At 35.0% G+C, this 22,432-nt stretch overlaps 2 protein-coding genes and 1 pseudogene across 2 annotated transcripts; 2 read left to right on the top strand and 1 right to left on the bottom strand.

The window, feature by feature from the left end:
• Nucleotides 1–1,606: 1,606 nt before the first annotated feature.
• LOC129296100 (uncharacterized) lies at nt 1,607–2,542 on the bottom strand. Its single transcript, XM_054934698.1, has one exon. It carries the CDS (start codon nt 2,395–2,397, stop codon nt 1,837–1,839), a length of 561 nt encoding a protein of 186 aa, XP_054790673.1. The 5' UTR covers nt 2,398–2,542; the 3' UTR covers nt 1,607–1,836.
• A 1,916-nt stretch (nt 2,543–4,458) lies between these two features.
• On the top strand, nt 4,459–7,325 carry LOC129296099 (60S ribosomal protein L19-1-like). The gene is made up of 5 exons (XM_054934697.1): nt 4,459–4,695; nt 6,056–6,178; nt 6,274–6,587; nt 6,834–6,880; nt 6,969–7,325. Exons 1-5 carry the CDS (start codon nt 4,584–4,586, stop codon nt 6,991–6,993), a joined length of 621 nt encoding a protein of 206 aa, XP_054790672.1. The 5' UTR covers nt 4,459–4,583; the 3' UTR covers nt 6,994–7,325.
• Nucleotides 7,326–9,809: 2,484 nt separating this feature from the next.
• Nucleotides 9,810–21,812, top strand: LOC129296097 (phospholipase D zeta 1-like; annotated as a pseudogene).
• The last annotated feature ends 620 nt before the right edge of the window (nt 21,813–22,432 follow it).

Here is a 22,432-nt window from a genome sequence, read left to right as displayed (position 1 = left end):
TCATGTCATGAGAAAAAGTGCATCTACTTATAAAAATTAATGGGTGAAATAGGAAAGTTACATTCTCTATAGGGAAATTTTTGAAAACAAGTATTAATTATACCTAAAAACTTGTATTGAGGTTTATATTTAGGAACAAAAGAAAGATAAGAATTAGGATTTATATCTAGGGATGCAAAAAGTATTCTTTAAGAACAAGAAAGAAACACAAGCTGTCAAGGCCAATCTCACCCGACAACTTTGAAATGCAAATAATGCCAAGGACTAGGCATAATTTGTATAAAGCTAATTAAATCCTGGCATTTGTTACTAGCGTGATCCTTTTTCAATTTTCATCTATCAATCAATAAAGGACAGAACAGGACGACGGTATATTTCCTAAAAAAGTTCCTGAGGCAATATCAACCTTAAAATACAGCCAGATAGGAGAGCTAAACAAATAAGAAGGTGGAAACAAAAATACTGCATTCGGTCGAAACCCATGGAAAAAACTAAGACCTATCATCAACATGAGGGGAGAGAGAGAGAGAGAAAGAAAAAAAAAAAGACAATCAAATATCATAGTGTAAGTCCACCTCAACCAAGTTTTATTGATAAATCACTCAGAAAAGATCCATAAGAAGTTACCACCGGACATTTAGTTCAACTAGTAAAAAAGTTAAATCAACTTAACTAGAGGTCTTAAATTTGAGCTCAGAGAATACCAAATCATTGTTGATAAAGCTTTGATTTGAAAGGATCTCATCCCGGTTCAATTGGATTAATCTGGGCTTGTCGAAGTCCTCTTAGTTTGATGTGGGACAAGATAACAGGTGCTTCACGCAAAAATAAAAAGATCCACAAGAAGTTATTGCCTAGAGTCTCAAGCTATTCCTCCTTTTGCCCTTTCCGCAAATACAGTCCACGATTATGGCTACGTAGTTGTGCAGTACTATTAGCAGATTGCAAGCTAACTTTGAACTTTTGATCAAAAACCGTATGGAAGTTGGCCACAAGGCCAATAAATGCCTCTCAACATCATAAACAAGATAACCTACTAAAACCGCCAAGAACCACAGACTAGACGCCGGTGACTTTACGTGGCAACAATTAACACATCTAAACTGACAGCAATTCACTAGCACACACATCAACAATAAATGTTTGAATTGACTACTTTTGATAACTGTAAGCCATTCAACTGAAGCAAGGAGAGACGCTGCAACTTTGGTAGCATAGACCAGCTTGACTAGGGGCGGTAATAAGCAACATCATAAATTGAATAAAATAACAATTTATTAGCACAATGCAAGAACAAATGCTTGCATTGACCACTTTGATAACAGTAGAACATTAAATTAAAAGTGGAGTAGAAAGGGATATTGATAACTACCTACAAAGTAGCATAGATTAGACCCTGTGACTTAGTGTGGTACTAATAAGCAGCATCTAAACTGAGCAAGAATTAGTAACACACATTGTAACAATACATGTAGCATTGATAAGGATAACAACATTGAAGGGAACCTAGCAAAAAGCGAGATTGAAACCTGCAAACTAAATTAGTAGTAGCCTCAATTATATCCTGTGATTTTGGTGGCAATAACCAACATTTAAAAGAACTGAATGACAATTCACTAGCAAACTGTAACAAAAGCAATAAGTGCAGTACACTAAAACACAATAGCGTATCCAAACAAAGAATCTACAATCATATAATAGATTAAATGAGAATTATATACAATATTTACATGAACGAAAATGAAGATCTAAAATCCTGTTCAAATACAGAAGTAATCCCCAATCATGACAATTTCCACCGGCAAGCATTGATTTACATGTGATAAAAGCACCAAATCAGCAAATTGGCGCCAATCTCCTGGGAACTTTTTCTCTATCGGCATCCACAATTCCATAGGTAAAATCTTGAACAATCTTTTTGAAAGCAAAATGCAGACAATTGGAAAGCATAATCCAGGACAGAACCTGATAGACGAAATCGAACGCAGGGTCCGAAAACGAAGACGATGAATCATCCCAACTATGCCCTTCTCCGAATCGATTAAAATTCCAACTCCCACCACCCCCACCGAAACCGCCGCGGCCAAAAGGCGGATTGCCGCCATCACCAAAGAAGAATCCCTCATCATCTGTGTCCCCCGAATCACCACCAGACAACCGGCGCTTCGCCCGTTGTTTTCTGCGGATAAGGGTCCGACGCGGCATTCTGCATGTATTAGATTTCACCGGCGGCGGTGCAAGGGCGTCCACCGGCAAAATCAAGGCCGAGATCTGGAGAAATTTGGAAGATGGCGGGGAACAAGAAGACGATTGTTCGGCGTAGAGGAGCTTGGCAACCCCAAGGCCTTTCGCAGCGGCTAGTGATACAGTATCGGCGACGAGAATGTCCATTACCATCGCGATTTTTTCCCGGAATCAACAAAGCTTCAGGACCCTATGGACGAAAATGAAAATTGCGGAGCACGCGAAATAACAAACGTCAACGACTCAACGTATCGGATTCCGAATTTTCACCAAAACGAAGCGCTTCCATGGGAACGGAGCTGGGACGGACGTCTGCTTTAAAATATCATTGTACACCTTAAATTTAACTTAAAAATTTATTACCATATAATAATAATAATAATAATAATAATAATAATAATAATAATTCTGTATTAAAAACATTTCAGTTCTATAAAAAATAAAATATAAATTTATAATAAATTAAAGTTTAAAATATACATTTAATTTTTTAATTTTAATTATTTATAAAGTTTTAATTTAATTATTTTATTTTATAAAATATATTTTCAGTCATTTAATTTTAATAGAATTAATTTTAAATTGATTGATTTTTTTAAATATTATTTTTATTTTAAAAAATTAAACTTAATATGTTAATATTTAAAAATATTTTATTAATATTTAAAAATTTTATATAAAAATTTATTGTTAAATAAACTATCTGTATTAAGAAGTCAAAATAAAATATCATATGAAGTTAATAAATTAAATGTGCACTTTCATCTAAAGTAAATCTTGGCCAAACAAAAATTAAAGTAAATCATTCTAAAATCGTGAATAATATGATTTATTTTTATGTTGACAAGACAAAATGTCAAAGCCCTTGTCTCATGTGGAGCCCAAGAATCAAGTTCCACCATTTATTGTGGATCACGCAATTTTTTTTACAGCGTTTTTGTTTTGGATTTTTTAACTGTCCAAAACCATATATATATATATATATATATATATTTATTTATTAGAAATAATTATATTTAAATCACAGACAACTATCAAGTATGGGTATCTCTCTTCTAGTAAAAAATTAAACTTTAGATTGTTATATTATGAATGATGAACCCCAAAAAGATACTCATATTTTATATTCATATTTTATATTGACTGTGTATTCAATAAAATTATTTGAATAAGAGGACAATTTGTACATGAGGCATGTAACAAACAACCAGACTTTATTTTTGGACTCTATAAGAAGCACGAGTCTTTAGATTTAGGGTCCGTTTGGTTTTCTTCCATTTCATATTTAGAAAGTAAAATTTCACTTTCAAAAAGTTGAAAGTTGTTTGGGTAGAATATTTGGCAGAAAAGCACATCTTGAAAGTACATTCAAACAGTAGCTGAAAGTAGATTTCTGAAACGTAACTATTTGAAGCTTTTGAAAAGTGGATTTAAAAAGTAGGATGTTATTTGACCATACTACCCTAAGTTTAATCTCTTATTTTTTTATTTAAAAAATAATTAATTCATTAAAAATATAATTATTATTTTAATAATAATAATTAGGTATCAATTTTTTTAGTATTATAAATTAAGTAATTAATCATGTTAATTTTTAGCATTAATGTATAATAAAAATTACAAATCTTTATTACATCTTTTAAAATTACAAATTAAAAAATACAAATAATTAGAGATCAAATTTTTAGCATTATAGATCAAAATTTATGTTATTTATAATCTTTATTACATTTTTTAAATATTTTGAATATATTACATTTGTATAATAAAAATTATAAATCATTATAAATCAATATCCTTTTTGGTAATTGTATATTCAAAAGCACATCTCACTATCACAAACCAAACAACTTTCAATGTATCAAACTGACTTTTGAAAAAATATATCCAAACACAAATTTCGTTACAACAACTTACTTTCATTAAACTGACTTTCATCAAATGAACTTTTACTAAATGAACTTTTAGTAAACTGAAAATAAAACGCACACTTAGTTTTGCTAACGTAAAAATAAATTATATTATTCGTAATTTAAGAATGATTCAATTAATTTATTACAAATTTTATATTTTAGACGGATATTAATATATTGTTGGAAGGAAAAAAAAAAGAAATGGATTGACGCTTTTCGGCTTTCGTCCTCCAAGAATATTTATGTTGGATAAAAATAATATAAAAAATGAAATCCAGTAATTGTGGCATTAGTGACTTCAAAACCCTAACTGCCGACTCTGGTCATCATCTTCTCCGGATAAAAGGAACCGCCTGAAAACTGAAAAGCTCTCTCAAGTCTCAAGTTTCCACTCACGAACACACGCGGAAGCGGGGAAGCCTGGCCATGGTTTCACTGAAGCTTCAGAAGCGGCTAGCTGCCAGTGTACTCAAATGCGGGAAGGGGAAGGTTTGGCTTGATCCCAATGAAGTCAACGAGATTTCCATGGCCAATTCTAGTACTTCTCTTATTTCTTTCTCCAATTTTTTATCTTTCATGCCAGTATATTACCCCAGTTACAAGGAAACTTTATCATAATTAGCTTTGATCCAAGTTGTTGAGTTCGCTTATAAATCGTGGATTAAAAGTTTTTGTTACTGAGTGTAACATGAGGTGAACACTCGTTAGTTTATAGTTTACACAGATGGATCCACGGAAAATATGTGTATGATGATAATGATGATATGTCTTGAGCCCGGTTTATGTTTGAAAAATGATTAATTTTATTGGTAATCGAAAGCGTATTTTTTTGATAGTTTGGATGTGAATAGCAGGTTCTGGAAAAATTGCTTTTCAAGGAAGATCAAATTTCATTTTTCATCTTTGTCGGTGTTGGTGTCGGATATCTTGCTTTCTAGCAAAGAATAACAGAGTCTCGCTTATAGACCAATACAGACCAGGATTACATATGCAAGTTGTTTTTAGCAAACCAATTATTGAATTCAGCTAACTTATTTCCCACTTCACCTGTATCTTATATTTCCTGAGATGGAAATTGGTGTTGCTCGTATATACATGGGCTTTGATAGATATAGAAACGGACAAGTTTGTTTCCTTTTTCTATTCATCATGATGCACGATATAATATAGAGGTGAAGTGGCCAATTTGGTTTCCAGTTCTTGTCCTATCTCATTCAGGTGTTCAATCTTTTATGTAATGGCAGGGAATATTATTAATTAAGCTGATAGTAGTTTAGCTGTTAGAACTAAATATATATCTGGTTAGGTTAGTTAGTTTGCGAGTGTTCCGAAAACAAACATGTAGAGCGCTGTCTATAAATACTAATGTACTATCATCTGTGAGTGAGTAATGAAGCTGATGCGCTATTCAGTTTATTGAAGCACGTTCTCTCCTCTATGTGTGCACCTGTGCTAATGTGTTCTGCCTCGTAGGAGACAATATTCTCTGAACGAACTGTATTTTTAAGTCTCGCGAATGACTATTAGTGCTTTGAGATTGTTTCAATCTTTTGAGGAAGTGGTTTAAACCATCCAAGTTTTGCCAAAAATGACCTTGTTATCTAAGATTAGTTAAAAGAGAGAGATAAAGAAAGTGACTGGTGAAAATTGCCTAAATTGGTTGTAACTTGTTCCCTAAGCAGCTTAGTCATGAATTCAATATTTTGCTTGTTGATCTTGAGGCAGGAATGTTGTCTTGTTGGACATGTTGGTGAAATTATCATCCATTTTAAAATATAGACTTGGTCTCCCAGATGTTTCTTCTGGTCAGGATTGTAAGCTTGTCAGCTTCTTCTGTTGCATGGGTGTTGAACTCTTGATGACATCCATTGTAATAATGGCTTAATGGCTAATGACAGGACAAAACATCAGAAAACTTGTGAAGGATGGCTTCGTAATTAGGAAGCCCACAAAGATTCACTCTAGATCTCGTGCTCGAAGAATGAAGGAGGCCAAGAGAAAGGGTCGGCATTCTGGATATGGTATGATTTATTGTTAGAATTTGTGGTTTGTTCTGTCGCACAATTTTGTCTTAAGAAGTCATTGATGGGGGCTCATTTGATTTTTATTACTTAAGGTAAGCGTAAGGGTACTAGGGAGGCACGACTGCCAACAAAAGTACTATGGATGAGGAGAATGCGTGTGTTGAGGCGTCTGCTTCGCAAGTATCGTGAAGCTAAAAAAATTGACAAGCACATGTACCATGACATGTACATGAAGGTAAAAGGTAATGTCTTCAAGAACAAGCGTGTTTTAATGGAGAGCATCCACAAATCCAAGGCTGAAAAGGCCAGGGAGAAAACTCTGTCTGACCAATTTGAGGCCAAGCGTGCTAAGAGCAAGGCAAGCAGGGAGAGAAAGCTGGCTAGGAAAGAGGAGCGGTTGGCACAGGTATGCCGTGGTTTCATCTCCATTCTTCTCCTTGACCCATAAAACTCGGAAGAGATACAATTTTATTTTCTTGTCATCGAAATGCTGCTGGCTAGCATAAAAATTCATTTTTCACCCAATAGTTTGCTTGCCATCGTTAGACTTGTGATTCACCAGACTTTATCCTTGCTGCTGCTCTATGTGGCAAACTGAAGAAATTCATAAACTGATTGGTAAGTTAACGTTGTATGTATGTGAACTGTATAGGGGCCTGGAGAGAGAGTACCTCAGGCGGCATCACAACCACAGGCTGAGTAAGCATTAATCTGTTGACTGTATAACTTTCCTGAATTATATCTGTTTTTATATCATTTACAAATTTGGATGTTATCTTTCCTTTAGGGGTGCTAAGAAAACAAAGAAGTGATGCTGAGCTGAGATTCCAGTGCACGGATGCTAAAGAATGAAGGTTGATTGTCGGATGTTGAATAGAAGTGTCTATCTTGGAGCTATTTTGTTATCTGTCGGAAGCGAACGTACGAACTAAGCTGTAATATTATCTTCTTAATTTAGTACGTGCTCAAGTCACATTTTTCTCTTGCGCCAAATGTAGAGAATTCAAGCCGATGAAGGTACAGTAACCCGTATGTTCGTATTTTTCCTTTCCTTTTCTTTCTTTCTTTGTTTTTTTTTGGGGGGCTAAACCTTCTGTGCGCTGTATCCTTTTGAGGTTTTTAATACAGAAGAATTTTGTTGGAAGCAAGTCTCTTTGTTATGGGGCTTCCCTTCATCTTCCTCCTGTCTATTTCTTATTATATATGATCCTTAGTCCTAAAACCCCGTCCGTCATCTAATTTTCCCCCCTACTTTATGTGAAACAATAACAAAGTAAAATGAGCAGAACTTGATTTTTTTTTTTTAAAAAAAAAAGGGAATGAGCCAACCGTTAGTCTGCGTAATTGCATTCTATAATGTCATCCTACTGCTTTTATTTAGAAAAATAAAGAAATTGTGAAAAAAGTAGTCAACATTACGACGTTGCATGACATAAAGAAAATACCTTCGATCGTGTCATGCAAATTACCGAAGAGATCCATGATTACTGGGAAGTCGAGAATCCAAAAGAAATATGATACCTTGTGTTTTTTTTTTAATGCATTGCAACAGTAAAACCGTGCAGCAAAACCAATATTAAAATATCAAGTCATGTCAAGCTTTTATAGTTTGTAGGTCGTCTGTGAAATAAGATAATATTAAAATATTTTTTTAAAATTTTATAAGTTAGAAATGCAAAGATTGACTTTTTTGCATGCATGATCAAATGTGATCTCTCAATTTTTTATTGTAAGATTTTTGATGTTCTTGATAATTGTTGAAAAAGGGTGGCTAGAAGTAAAGTTACATTCAATGAGGAATGAAGCTTTCATTAAATCAAAGTAAACATTCACTTAAAAATATTTACATTCCAACAAATATTTAGTCCTTCTAAAATTTTTATAAGTTCAACTGTTGTGTTGAGTTAATAATTAATATTTTTGAAGAATTTTTTAATCCAATTAATCTTGTTATCTCTGACAAGTCCTCCAATTTCTCATTGTGGGATTGAAACTTTAAGTCATTGATAATTTTGTGGGTGCTGGAGAAAGCAATGTCGTTGTCTAAGTTAATATCTTCAAAGTAAACTTTCTTGCATTTTGTTCTCGAAATGTTCTAACATGCAAGGGCAAAAAGTTTCCTTGAGGACAATCTTCATGTAGATAGGCTTCTCGCTTCGTTTTGAGCATTTTATATTATCCAATCCTATATAAGAAGAGAAAAGAAAATACTATACTTGAAAGAATTTACTAATTTTTTTCAAACCTCTTTAAGAAGCCAAAATAAAATATGAATAGAAGAGTTTAGAGAGTTACAATTAAGGGTGCAAGTATGTTGCTGAGTAGCATTTCCATCATTGAGAGTGACATTGATTTGGAGTCGATCCCAACTAGAAGAAATACTTGCTTTGTTTTATAAGTAGGAAATTTTCAAAATTTGTACCATATATTAGAGTCTTCTTGAGCTTGTTGAGTCTCCATGCTTTATAAGCAAATTTTATAGTAAAGTTACCATCATTTGAGGGTCTTCAAAGAAGAACATCCTCATTGCTATGTTTATTAAAAGGTTGCATGAGAATAATTTGTTTAATAGCATCAGGGTGGAGGTATCGACTTAGACTATCAAAATTCCAATCACTAATAGGCATATAGAAATTCAAGACTTTAACATGAAGGAAAAATCAACATTATAGGAGGTATGTTTAACAAGAGGGTCAAGCAAGGATAACTTATTTTTAAGAGTTTAATTAGATAATGTCAGCAAAGAATAATCTTAATAGCGGAGATGTCCTCCCCTGAGGTTGTAAATATGTTTATTTATAAGTTTTAAGATCGGTTAATTGATGATAATGATCAGATTATGTTACTTAGTAAAGTCATGAGATTTGGCTTGATTATTCAGCTTACTGAATTAAAATTGTAGATTCATAACGAACCACGTTTATATTTAGTGCGTATATTTCTTTAATGAGGACCGGTAAATGAAATTATTTGATAGCTTGAACCTTTCTTAAAATTATGCCTATATTGGATGGAATTGAGTTTATCTAATTCTAAGCTTTTATGGTCCAGTAGCATCTCAAGATATTCATTGTTGTTAGTATAATAATGTTTGTACATAATTTAAGAAATGAGTTAAGTTGCTTATTACTTGGGAATAATTTAACTTTCTATAAATATTAACATTGATACGTTGCCCCAAAAATGTTGATATTGATGTACATATATTTAAGATAAGATGAGTTACACTATTTAGTTTTTTTTTTCCCTTTTGCCAATGTAAACTGTTTGGTATATACTTTATATTTATAGTAATCTTATTTTTAATTGAATTATTTTAATTACTTTGGTTACGTTTTAACCAAGGTCAAGGGACTTCCAAAAACACCCCAAAAGAGAAGATAGAATGTCAAACTTCAAGACGTTACGGTGCTTGTCATGACGCACACGAACACAACTAACACTGGTCCAAAAGTCGGGCAAAGAAAAAGAGAAAACTAAATAAAAATGGAGTTTTACGGTGCTTGACGATATGATAAGTCATCCTCACTTCTTTATTGCTTCTTGATTATCAAACTTGTAAACTTTGGCTTAAAAATAAATATATATGGATTGCACTTTTCATTTCCAAATGCGTGCTGAAACCAACTAAAACCAAACACGCAACGAGTCCACGAGCAGTTGGCTCTCCTGTGATTCGAAGGAATAAAATGTAATTTGCCCAAACTTTCTCATGCTAAACATAGCAAGTAGGAATTGACACCTGGGGACGATGGATCACCAGACCACCATCGCAGCAAACGCGCGGGAAACACCATTGTCTCACCCAGAACAACGCTTTTCCGATTCTGCATGCTTTGGAAGTTTGGATCTAAAAACGACCGACGACATTGGCGTCGTTTTATACCTTCACGGTTTTGAATTCCCATGGCGTCGGAGGAATCGGTGACCGGGGGCGGCTCCCGGTACGTTCAACTCCCACCAGATCCGCCGCCAACGATAATGTCGCCCGTCGCATCGCACCGGCAAGGCGGCCCTGAGCCCAATCGGATTTTCGATGAGATGCCCAAAGCTACCATCGTCTCCGTCTCTCGTCCCGACGCTGGCGACATCAGTCCCATGCTTCTTTCTTACACCATCGAGTTTCAATACAAACAAGTACCAATCCTTCATCTCTCTTCATTGTCTTCCTACTAGTGCCTTATTTGGAATTCTTTGAGAGTCCTACATCTAATAAGCCCAGATCCTTTTCCGTTTCTGGAATAGACGTCTGAAGTGTGAAATGACGAAGCTAAGATGTAATAGTAAAAGCAAGCAAGTGAAGAATTAGGAAAGCAAATGAGTAATCCGAATATAATAATATCTTTTGGCACTGTATCAGTAAATAACGTAGGTACGTTCGCCACAGCTTTATTAGGGAGGAGAAGGGGTAAAAAAGAAAAAAAAGGAAAAAAAGAAAGAAAAGAAAATGGAGAATAATGCAACGTTCTATGCTGGACTGAGGAATTAGAAATAAACGCCCTTTTTTTATGGTCTCCCATGGGCCTTGGCCCTTTATCTTCAGTTTTCTTACCTTAAAATTTAACTTTTTAGACTTCTTTTCTTTTGCAGCCTAATTTGATGACTTCCTCCTTTCATTTTAGGCTGTGATTGATTAATCAAATCGATATGCCTTTTACAGTCCGGCACTAAACAGTTTAGCTATGGTTTGAATTTGGCACTAAGAAACATCAGACAATGGGTGTTTTTATTTACTTGATTGAGTCTCCTGTCACTGGACTATTCTTATAATTATATATCTCATTTTCATTTTAGTTCAAGTGGGAGTTGGTGAAGAAAGCTTCTCAAGTGATATATTTACATTTTGCCTTGAAGAAACGTGCATTTATTGAGGAAATTAATGAAAAGCAAGAGCAGGTGTGTTGCCCAATAATCTTTATATGGATTTTCTGGTTACTTCCTCATATTAAAATGTTTTTTGTCATTCATATGATTCCTTCTACCATCCTCATTCTTCAATCACATTTTCATGTTATTTGAGGATATATTGTTTGCCTAGCAAAGTTTGGGATTGTGATGATCACTGAAACATTATATCAAGGTTAAAGAATGGCTTCAAAATCTAGGAATTGGAGAAAAACACCACCATGGTGCAAGATGATGAAGAAGTAGAGGATGACACTATCTTGCATTATGATGAATGTGCTAAAGACAGGTGATCATTGCCACTTATTTTACAATATTCTTTAGAATTTCGTTGAGTTATTTGGTCACAATTACTTTATATGTGGTTTTTGGTCCAGGGATGTTCCATCTATTGCTGCCTTACCAATTATACGGCCAGCCTTAGGTGGGCAGCAGTCTATCTCAGACAGAGCGATGGTTGCTATGCAAGGATATCTCAATCACTTTTTTGGAAATATTAGCATCGTTAACTCTCCAGAGGTTTGCTTCATGCATGTACTTATTGATGATGATACTTGTCCTTGTTATTGATGGAACTCTTTCTTTATCTAACTGTCATAATATTATGTTCATTCAAGTGTCATAGAAATACAAGTAATACAAAAGGCTAAAGCATCTGTTTTTGATATAATGAAGCTTTAATCTGATAATGTAATATATGCAATGAAGACAAGTTGCATTAATCCAGGGTGGCTTGTGTTGGTCAGCAACAACAACAACAACAACAAGCTTTTATCCCACTAGGTGGGGTCGGCTACATGGATTGTAAGATGCCATTGTGCTCATTATAACGTCTATTGTCCATGTTCATGATAGATTCAACGAAGTTTTACATTGGCTGTTGATGGCCTAACACAACCCTCCTCCTTTACCCGGGCTTGGGACCGGCTATAAACATAGGCGGAGTTGGCTTGTGCTGGTCATCATCATAGAAAATTTGTGGTAGCAAAGAATTACTCTAGATCGGTGTATGTGTGTGTGTGATGATTGGCTTAAGCTGCATGGGCTATTTATTAGTTGGCTTACCTGTATTTTAACTAATTTAAAGCTAGAAATAGACACCTGCCTAACTGAGAAAGTCAGTGATACCAATAGACTATTGCACAACCCAAGGAGTGGAGACTCGCTAGAAGAATGTCAAAAGGGCTTCCCAAGAGAAGTAGGGTGAAGAAGACGCTTTGTTAATTTGTTTAACCGTGTGACCCAGGAGTGAAACTTGGAGAATGTCAAGGGGACTTCTTATGGGAAGTGAGTCAGAATTCTTGGAATTGTTTGTCCATTGCAATTAGGTGGTTTTGTCAGTCATGGTGATTTGTCAAAGTTCTATGGTTCTTAGTAAGGATATGATATTCTTTTACTGTTGGGTTTTGTTTCTAACAAGGTGAAGTTTGGATACTCTTTAGCTTATAGGAATTGTTAGAATAGTGAGCGTGTGATGGCTAGGTTAAATGAAATGTGTTATATATGAGCGGTTGTGTTTGTACCATGTGTACTAACCCTTTTGGTTTGTTTAATTCATATTTTTGAGTTGACTCAGATTTTCTGGCCAAGTAGGTTAGTAGTCTCTTTTAAACTATTACATATTACAAATGTAAGGGTGATTAATGAATATACTGTGATGCAGGACAAAAGCTCAAAAACATTAAGGGTAGGTGCTCTACAGAAGATGACCTTGAATCCAGTTGGTAGAACTCTATAGTTTAGCAGGGTTCAAGTATAATCCTTGGAATCATATTCACAACGAAACCCTTTTAGAATCAAAATAAAGTGGACTATACATCATCAACTTTCTTGAACTTTCCTACGTATATAGTATACTTAGAGGACTCGTATCCTCAATATTCCAGAAAAATATACAATTGCTATGAAAATTAAATAATAATTAAAAAAATAATATTGTAATTTTAATCTCATTTGTCTTCATTGCTGGTGTGCAAATTAATTAATCAGTGCTTGCCAATTCAACTGAAGTTTTCTTTTTTCATTTTGAATCTGTAGCATTTGAAAGCCCAAATAACTTAAAAACAAGCATACATTTTTCTTTACTTGTTGGAATATGTTTACAGAAATTAGTATTAGTGTTTCTCATAAGTAAAAAAAAAATGGTAAGATAGTGTTTCCTTGCTCGTGGAGGCACACTACTAGTTGTCACACAGCCATAGAAAAAACAGAAGAAGAGAAACAGGGTGAGGAAAAGGAAGAGACAATGTTTACCTGAGAATCGTCAAATTTCCGAATCTCCCTTTTCAAGTCATAAGAAGAAAGAAAATAGACATGAAAATGCCTAAAATTCATTTGCTCTTGATCTCAGATTTGTCTTATTTTAAAATCTTTGCTGGATTGAGCATAACTCATTTGAGACCTGGCAGTTAAACGACCACATTCTAAATCACTGCTGAGTGGTGATTCAAAAAAGCAGATGACCAACAGATTTCTCACTATTTAAGCATCAAATAATGACTGAAAATAGCAGCATATATACATTTTGGGTTGGATTTCCCTTTGTGACGTCAGCTTTCCCTTAGAATAATTAGGTATTTTGATGTGCACGACCCTTGCAAATCCATTTAATGAGAAGAACCTACTCCATTAATTTGCTTGAGCTCTAGAAGGAGCTTGACATTATTATTAAATCCAACCTTTTTTTTTTACCATGTGTCATACTAAGGAAATACCTCAAAATGCTTCATTTGATTTCTTTTCCAACTTGTCATGCTTGTCAGCTTGTGGTAGGCTAAAATTCAAATAATTTTAGCCAATTTTTCTTGCTAATATTTTCAGCATTTATTTAAAAGTATGAACCTTGAAACTCAAGGGACATCTTATGTTTTTAGCCATAGTTTATGTATGCTTTATTAAGTCTAACACTTTGCTATATTATCATCACTCTGCGTCTCTGCCTCTGAATTTTTGTTACATTCCTGTACTTGCTATTATGATTAGGTACCTGCATTTACAATAAGTAGTTGTATTGCGTGCTGTAGGTTTGCAAGTTTTTGGAGGCCTCAAAGTTATCTTTCGTACCTGAATATGGCTCCAAGTTGAAAGAAGAATATGTGATGGTTAAGCATCTGCCAAACATTTCAAAGGAGGATGATTCTAGACAATGTTGTATTGTTCAATGTTTCAGTTGTTGCAATGACAACTGGCAAAAGGTAGCGTGACATTGTGCTTATGACATGGGTTGATAACTTTGTGTCAAATTTGCTTTGGTACTTGTAAATGCAATAAATTGGGTATGAAATTTATGCAGTGTTGTTCAGTCATACATTCAATCGAAATAGATGTAAATATGCTAAAGTCATTCGCATGTAATATATATTGGTGCCGATTGAAACTATTTTATTCTCTTAAAAGCCCCGGTACGGCAGTACCATGTCAAGGATATCCTTGTGGCTATATACAGATTAAACCTGTGGTTGGGGCCAAGTTATGCATTATTTTTTCACATAAATTCCATCAAGAGTTTTTGTCTGCCTTTCAACTGTATTTGAATGGAGTTGTTAGTTTTAGATAAGGATTCCTCATAAACTATGATTTACCACATTTTTCCATATTGACTGGCATATCATTGAATAACTGGAATTATCTTTTCTTTTATGATAAGATGTGGAAATGACAGGAGTTAATACGTAAGAACATTATCAGAATTCAGAACACAAAGTGCTAGAATCTGAACGCAGTCTTCTCCGTTAAACCATAGGAGAATGTCCTGATAGAGAAGGGGTCAAATCTGATCTATCTCCTTCTAGGCTAGATATTACAATTTATAATACTCTAAAGATAACTGAAGCAGTAGATTAAGATAACTGGAACAAATAACTGAGAGATAGCTACAGCTACAAAAATGAATAACTTCTAAAAACTCCCCAAGGCTCATTCTTCTCCACCTTCCCTTTAGCCTTCCTCATCCTTATCCTATAGCTAGTCACACTTGTGCCTTCTGACATAGGTATGAATAATGGGAGTCTTATGATATTATTTCCCAAAAGTAATTATGATGTTTCCAAGATCACATCCCTCCTTTTGGTTTATTTCCTCTGTTTTACCTGTCTGTTGTTGCTTTAGAGTTTGATACAACTTACAACCATGTGTGTTGCGATTGATCATAGTTTGAAATTCTCCAAATATATCAATGGAGCATCAGTTTTCAATTCCTTATATTTGAGTTATAACTTACTATTGATTTTGGTTTTAGATTACCAATTTTTTTTTTTTTGTCTGTTTTGTTATATGCAGGTTTGGGCTGTACTAAAACCTGGATTCTTGGCATTTCTGGCAGATCCTTTTGATACCCAACCTCTGGACATCATTGCTTTTGATGTGCTCCGTGCTTCAGATGGGAATCGAGAAGGTTGTGTATCACTAGCAACAGAAATGATTGAACCAAACCCTTTACGCCATTCATTCAAGGTCGCATGTTCTATCTCTGTTCTTACATTTCTAGTGGATATTAGAGTGGCAGTTAATATTCTCTCTGTGTGCTTTTTAATCTTTTGTTTATTAGTCACAAAATAACCACTGTCTATTTGACCATGTCTGATTCAAGATTAAGAGAGATTCTCTTCAATTGGTAACTATATACTTCCAGGTGACTTCTGGAAATCGGAGCATTAGGGTAAGAGCAAAGAGTAGTGATAAAGTTAAAGATTGGGTTACTGCTATAAATGATGCTGGAGTAAAACCTCCTGAAGGCTGGTGTCATCCTCATCGCTATGGTTCTTTTGCTCCTCCAAGAGGCTTGATTGAAGATGATAGCCAGGCTCAGTGGTTCATAGATGGTCAAGCAGCATTTGAAGCCATTTCTTCTTCAATTGAGGATGCAAAATCGGAGGTTCTTTTTCTCTGTGCTAGGACTTCAAAATTATGCAGGAGGTCAAGTTCACAATATTATGATTGTTCTTAGTTTCTGTTCAGTGATTGAGAGTTTCATGCAGATATTTATTTGTGGGTGGTGGCTTTGCCCAGAGCTGTATCTGCGGCGTCCTTTTCACTCTCATGCTTTATCAAGGCTTGATAATTTGCTGGAAGCAAAGGCTAAGCAAGGGGTTCAGGTGTTCTTTCTTTCTTTCTTTCTTTTATTTCTCTTCTTTTTTGGTTTGGCCTTTTTTACATTAAGGCCAGGTATCCCTTTGAAATGGAACTGTAGGCCATTCCCTTTACAATGCCTAATTAAGCAAAGGAGAGCCTGATCAATTATTCTAAGAAAGCAATGTTTTGAATTACTTTTGACATCGAGATGTTTAAACTGTGAAAGTTATTCAGCCATCGCAAGGTTTTCTTTTTAGTATGTTATTGGCTTTCAGTTAAGTTAATGATTGGTTGAATGTGGTAATTTTATAGCTTCTATTAATATCACTAATGTAAAAAGGTTGTGATCATGTTAAAGAAATCACTTTTTCTATTTTACATTAAGGCCAGGTATCCCAATAAGCCATCCCCTGTAGTTCTTTATTAATGTGACTTATTCCAAGTCACCGTGGACCTAAGGTTGTGAACACTTGTTGGCTGCACTGATTACACAGCTGCTCAGTTTTAAGAATTTCAATTAATTCTGCCATATAATTCTCTTTCTAATCAAAACCAAATGGCTTTAGAATGCTTTTGGTTGTTGGATGAGTGACCTTAATTTATGGAAGAAGTTAGTCCCTAAAAGATGTAGTGTCTAAGTTCCGAATGGGTAGTGTCAGTTAAAGTTTTCATTGCTTATTAATTCACTGGTCCATGAGATGATCATACTGTTAGAAAGGATTTCAGATCACTTGCTCACTAGCTGATTGTTAGTGACAGTTGTTATTGAGTTTGAAGTTTCGTTTAGGTCTTGGGGCTTTTTTTAAGGGGGAAAAAAGATTTAGGGTCTTAAGTTTGATTGAGTTAATTATCTTATTGTTTTGCTTTCTATAGGAGTTAGTTTTGTTGTAAAACTCTGTTATTTTCAGTAACATAAAGAGGCATAATAGCTGAGGTATCTCCTCTTTCAGCTCTCTTTTTTTCACCGTAATCTCCTTTCAGCTCCTGAGTTCTGGATCATGCAATTATTGTTGGCTTATTTCATGGCTGTCTCAATTATCTTACATGTTATCAGAGTTGAATACCAAAACCCTAACTGCTAACTCAGCAGCCACTCTCTAATAAATGATGAAGATTTGACTTTACTATTTTCCAAATTTGAGTTGAGAAGAATTGGGATAGGCATGAATGCTGGCCTTTTGATGCAGATTTTTATTCTTCTCACAAAGAGGTGGCTCTTGCCTTGAAAATCAACAGCAATACAGCAAGAAAAAGCTTCTCAGCATTCATGAGAATGTGAGGGTATTACGTTATCCTGATCACTTTTCTAGTGGCATTTACTTGTGGTATGCAAATTCCCCCCAAGACTTATTTATACACATACACAAACACACAATTATATATAGAATTTTATTGTTTTGATTTATCAGCAATATCAATTATAGTACATATTTGTGATTCATAATATGGACTCATGATTACGCACAGGTCCCACCATGAAAAACTGGTTATTGTTGATCACCAGATTTGCTTTATTGGAGGATGGATTTATGCTTTGGTCGTTATGACACACCTGCGCACAGAGTGGGAGATTTCCCTCCTTTGATGTGGCCTGGAAAGGACTATTATAACCCTAGGTAAATTGTGTGCATCAACTAAAGGGGTAATGAAAAAAAAAAAAACACAAATGTTCTTCGTAAAATTCTATGCATTTTTTCACAATTGAATCAGGATATGAAAAATATGGGGATAATAGTTGAATGAAATGAAATTCTTATTGGAAGGCTGAAGGACATATTTGGTAGGCTGCATGGACCATCATAATTTTGAAGGATTTACTGGAGTAGTTACCCATTCAAATTTATGTAGATACTTTAATAGGATTTCATTTCTTTTTTATAGCAACTATACTCTGACTAACTCTGTCTTGTTGGATTAGATATAATTTAATGTCACAATTCATTGATTTATTTAATCTTTTCCAGGGAATCTGAACCAAATTTCCTGGGAAGATACAATGAAAGATGAATTAGATCGTGGAAAATATCCTCGTATGCCATGGCATGATGTTCACTGTGCCCTTTGGGGACCACCTTGTCGTGACATTGCTAGGCACTTTGTTCAGCGCTGGAATTATGCGAAGGTCAGATGATTTCATCCATTATTAGAATAAAATGTCTGAATGCTCAACACTGTGTGTTCCTAAATTCCTAATTTGAAGTATGTATTTTGTGTGTCTTTTCCCTTTTCCCTTTAGAGGAACAAGGCTCCATATGAGCAAGCAATACCATTACTTATGCCCCAGCATCACATGGTTATTCCACACTACTTGGGTAAAGACAAAGAATTGGAGATTGAAAATGAGAGGCCTATCAATCATAGAAGAATCAGAAGGGATGATTCCTTTTCCTTATCACCATCCCAAATATTCCTCTGCTTTTGCCTCAGGAATCTGGTGGGCCGCATACTCCTAAAGGATACCAGGAATCAAATGGGTTAAGAACCTTTTCAAATCTCAATCAACAAACCAAGATGAGTGCTGGTCTTCCTCCCCTATTCCAGAAGGCCAAAATTCAACCAGTTAGCTCAGATAAACCAATGAAAGGCTTTGTAGATGAGCTTGATTATATTAATGAAAGTGGAAAAATGTCTCAAGAGAGAATTGCTTGTGTCAGCACAAAAGGCACAGATTCAGAATGGTGGGAGGCACAAGAACGGGGTGATCAGGGAGGCTTTGCAGATGTATCTGGACAAGTTGGTCCCCGTGCTTCATGCCGCTGTCAGGTATGTTACTGATGGCTGCCTATTGTCCGAATAGAAGTGGTCTGCTCAAAGATAATTGTGCCACCAGATTCTTTTTCCTTTTAATATTTTATACCATATGATTAAACCCTTTGTAGATTGAAATGCATAAAAAGGCGTGGTGATTAATGATTAATATTTTCACCGCCAAATTAATATCATTCATTCATAGAGACAGATGTTTCAACCATGATTAATGTAACTTGCCTAAATTGCATTAAAAATAAGTATCACTTAGATACCTCGACGGATTTATTTTCATTAGGGCACATCACATAGTCTGACTGTTTTCTTAATTGGTTCTCTCTCTCTCTCTCTATATATATATATATATAATTCTATCTTTCTGTCTATCTCTTGCTTTCTCACTCCACTCTAATTTTGTTTGTTTTTTCCCCATATTGGATGTTGTAATCTATGCTATTACTTTTATTGTTAGGTTATTAGGAGTGTTAGTCAATGGTCTGCTGGGACAAGCCAACAAGCCAAAACTGCACAGAGCATCACAATGCTTATTGCTCTCTAATTGAGAAAGCTGAATACTTCATCTACATCGAGGTATCTAATGTACTTTTCTTTTGTATCTAGATTAGATCGAATACCATCTTTAAAAGATATTTTGGTAAATGATCATAGCTAATTTTGTTTCTGCTTCATTAGTAATAAAGCCCTTCTAGAAGCTTGTGGCTAAATTCAAATTAACATCTAAGGAGCATATTTTACAGCTAGGACAACATTACAATATTATACTATTTTGTAAAGGGCGCTGTTTAATTTCCTTTGATTATGTCGTCATAGAGAAATAGCTCCTAGAATGTTTTTACTTGCTTCTGATGAGTTGCTACCACAAGATTCTCCTAGTTAACACAATGGTGTAGCTGCTTGAAATCTCACTTCTCAAGAATTAGCCCATCAACCTTCTCTAACAGGTCTGCTGCACCACTAAGGTTTCTGCTAGGGTATTCAATAAAACAACTTTCTTAGTGCTTTTATCTTAAATATAGAATTTTCAAATCTCTACTCCTTTGAACTTCCCAGGTTGTTGGCCCAAAAACAGAACTTCCCAGGTTACACTAAGAGATTTGACTGTAAATTAGATGACTAAATCAACATGCCCCATGCTAAAACCAAACTCTACATGATCAAACAGAAGCTGAACTGAAGTTGTTTGATTCCTTTTTTCTGGGTTTTTTTCTTTTGGATCTGTCATTGATTGTGAAAGCTAGGGTTGAGATTCAATGTCGATGATACTTTTCAATGCTATCATCCCTGTTTCAGTATTATTTCCTATGCCTGTTCTGTGGCTTCTTCTGATTGTTCTGTTTCATCCTTGGCACTTTGTTCCAGAATCAATTTTTTATCTCAGGTCTTTCAGCAGATGAGATGATACAAATCGTGTGTTAGAAGCTTTATATCAACGGATTATGCGAGCTTACAATGATCAAAAAATTTTAGAGTTATAATTGTCATCCCACTCCTTCCTGGCTTCCAGGTTCTAATTATTTTTACTTTTTTTCTATACTGTTTCTACTTTGACAATAAATATTTCCTGCACAGTTGTTGGACCTTCATAATCATGCAGGGGGGCCCTTGATGATAGTGGTGCGGCATCTGTCAGAGCCATAATGCATTGGCAGTATCGAACCATTTGCAGAGGACAAAAATCTATATTGCATAATCTGTGTGATCTCCTGGGTCCAAAAGCCCATGATTACATATCTTTCTTTGGCCTCAGGGCTTATGGAAGGCTATATGGGGGGGTCCTTTGGCAACCAGCCAGGTACTTTTGTTACTTGTATCAGTTGTATTTGAGTAAGGAGTACCAGAAATCTCAGTCGCCTATGTACGCTGCAGGTGTATGTTCACAGTAAAATCATGATCGTCGATGACTGTACAACTTTGATAGGATCTGCTAATATTAACGATAGAAGTTTACTTGGCTCCAGAGACTCAGAGGTATAGCTCCAAAATTTTTCAAGTGCATTATGGATTTCTCTCTTCTGTTGACAATTGTCTGAAGTTTTAGTGTGTCGTTGAAGTCTTCAATTATTTATCCAGTGGTTCTCTCTCTTCTCCTACTATTATTTCATGATCCCTCTTTTCAATAATTTTCATTGGACGAGCGACAATGCAAGCAAATTTTTTATTTAGAAGCAGGGCAATGGATATGGTGTATCTTTTTCTTTTCATTATATATTTAATGGAATCTCTGGCAGAGATTGCAAATATTATTTATTTTCATGGATAGCTTAGAATTTCTTCTTCCCATCTCTTTGTGCATATGTTATTTCCTTCACCTTTTGGAAGGTCTGGACTTCCAATATAAAAGAAATAAGTAGTAAATCATTTCTTCCATCTTGGAAGTTACTACTTGATATTCTTGTCAGAAACCTTTTTTTTTTTTTTTTATTGCCAACACCTTTTTCATACCCTGAAACTAGAACACTTTGGATTAATCTTGTTCGCCACTCTGGGTTTTTTTTTTTTTTTTTTTTTGGGGGCATTTATGATTTTTTTTTTTTTTGCAACTATTATTTTGTAATTGTGGTGTCATATTCAGTCCCATTAATTGTCTCAAAGGAATTTCAGATTGGCGTTGTAATAGAAGACAGAGAGTTAACTGGATCATATATGGGTGGGAAACCATGGAAAGCAGGAAAGTTCTCGATGACTCTTCGAATGTCATTATGGTCTGAACACTTGGGTCTCCAAGCAGAAGAGGTTCGCAGATTTCATTCTTATCTGAAGGAGATAATGCGGTTCGTGTTGTTTGATATCTACTGACTATGTTCATATTCTTCTCAGATTGATCAAATAGTTGACCCAATTGGGGAGGAGTCTACTTACAAGGACATTTGGATGGCAAAGGGCAAAGGTAACTGAGGCATAAAATGTTCTTGTGTATTAATCATTTGATCTGTGGAATATATCTTAATTAATCTCTCTGAATTATACTAGCAACAGATATAAAATAACAGCTCAGTTGGCTACTAACATTATTGGCAGTTAAATCCCAAGAACTTACCACTACTAGTTTATTACATATTGGGATAAATTTAATTACGAATATACTATAAAACTAATAAATGTATCTGGGTGTGTTTCAGAGAAATACTGCAATTTATCAAGATGTCTTTTCTTGCGTACCAAATGATCTGATACACACCAGGTATGGCAGTGGTAATTCTCTTTGGTATTTCATCCTTATTTTCTTGTCCTCATCAATGATTTTGCCCACTAGTTATAGAACTTGGAACCTCCAGTCAACACCAAGCATTAAAGTATCATGAGGCCCTAATTTATTGTTATTTTCTCTTGTCCTAACGTTCATTATAAACACGTAATTTTGCAGAGTTGCTTTCAGACAAAGCACACAGCTCGCTGGAAAGAAAAAATTGGCCACACAACTATTGATATAGGAATTGCCCCAAACGTGTTTGGAATCTTTTCATAATGGAACTATCAAGAAGACCGATCCCTTGGAGAGATTAGCTT

This window comes from Prosopis cineraria, unplaced genomic scaffold (genome assembly GCF_029017545.1).
Source record: "Prosopis cineraria cultivar Desert tree isolate PC_DT_omini unplaced genomic scaffold, ASM2901754v1 PC256, whole genome shotgun sequence".
Classification (NCBI taxonomy): Eukaryota; Viridiplantae; Streptophyta; class Magnoliopsida; order Fabales; family Fabaceae; genus Prosopis; species Prosopis cineraria.
This window is presented reverse-complemented; position numbering and strand designations above follow the sequence as displayed.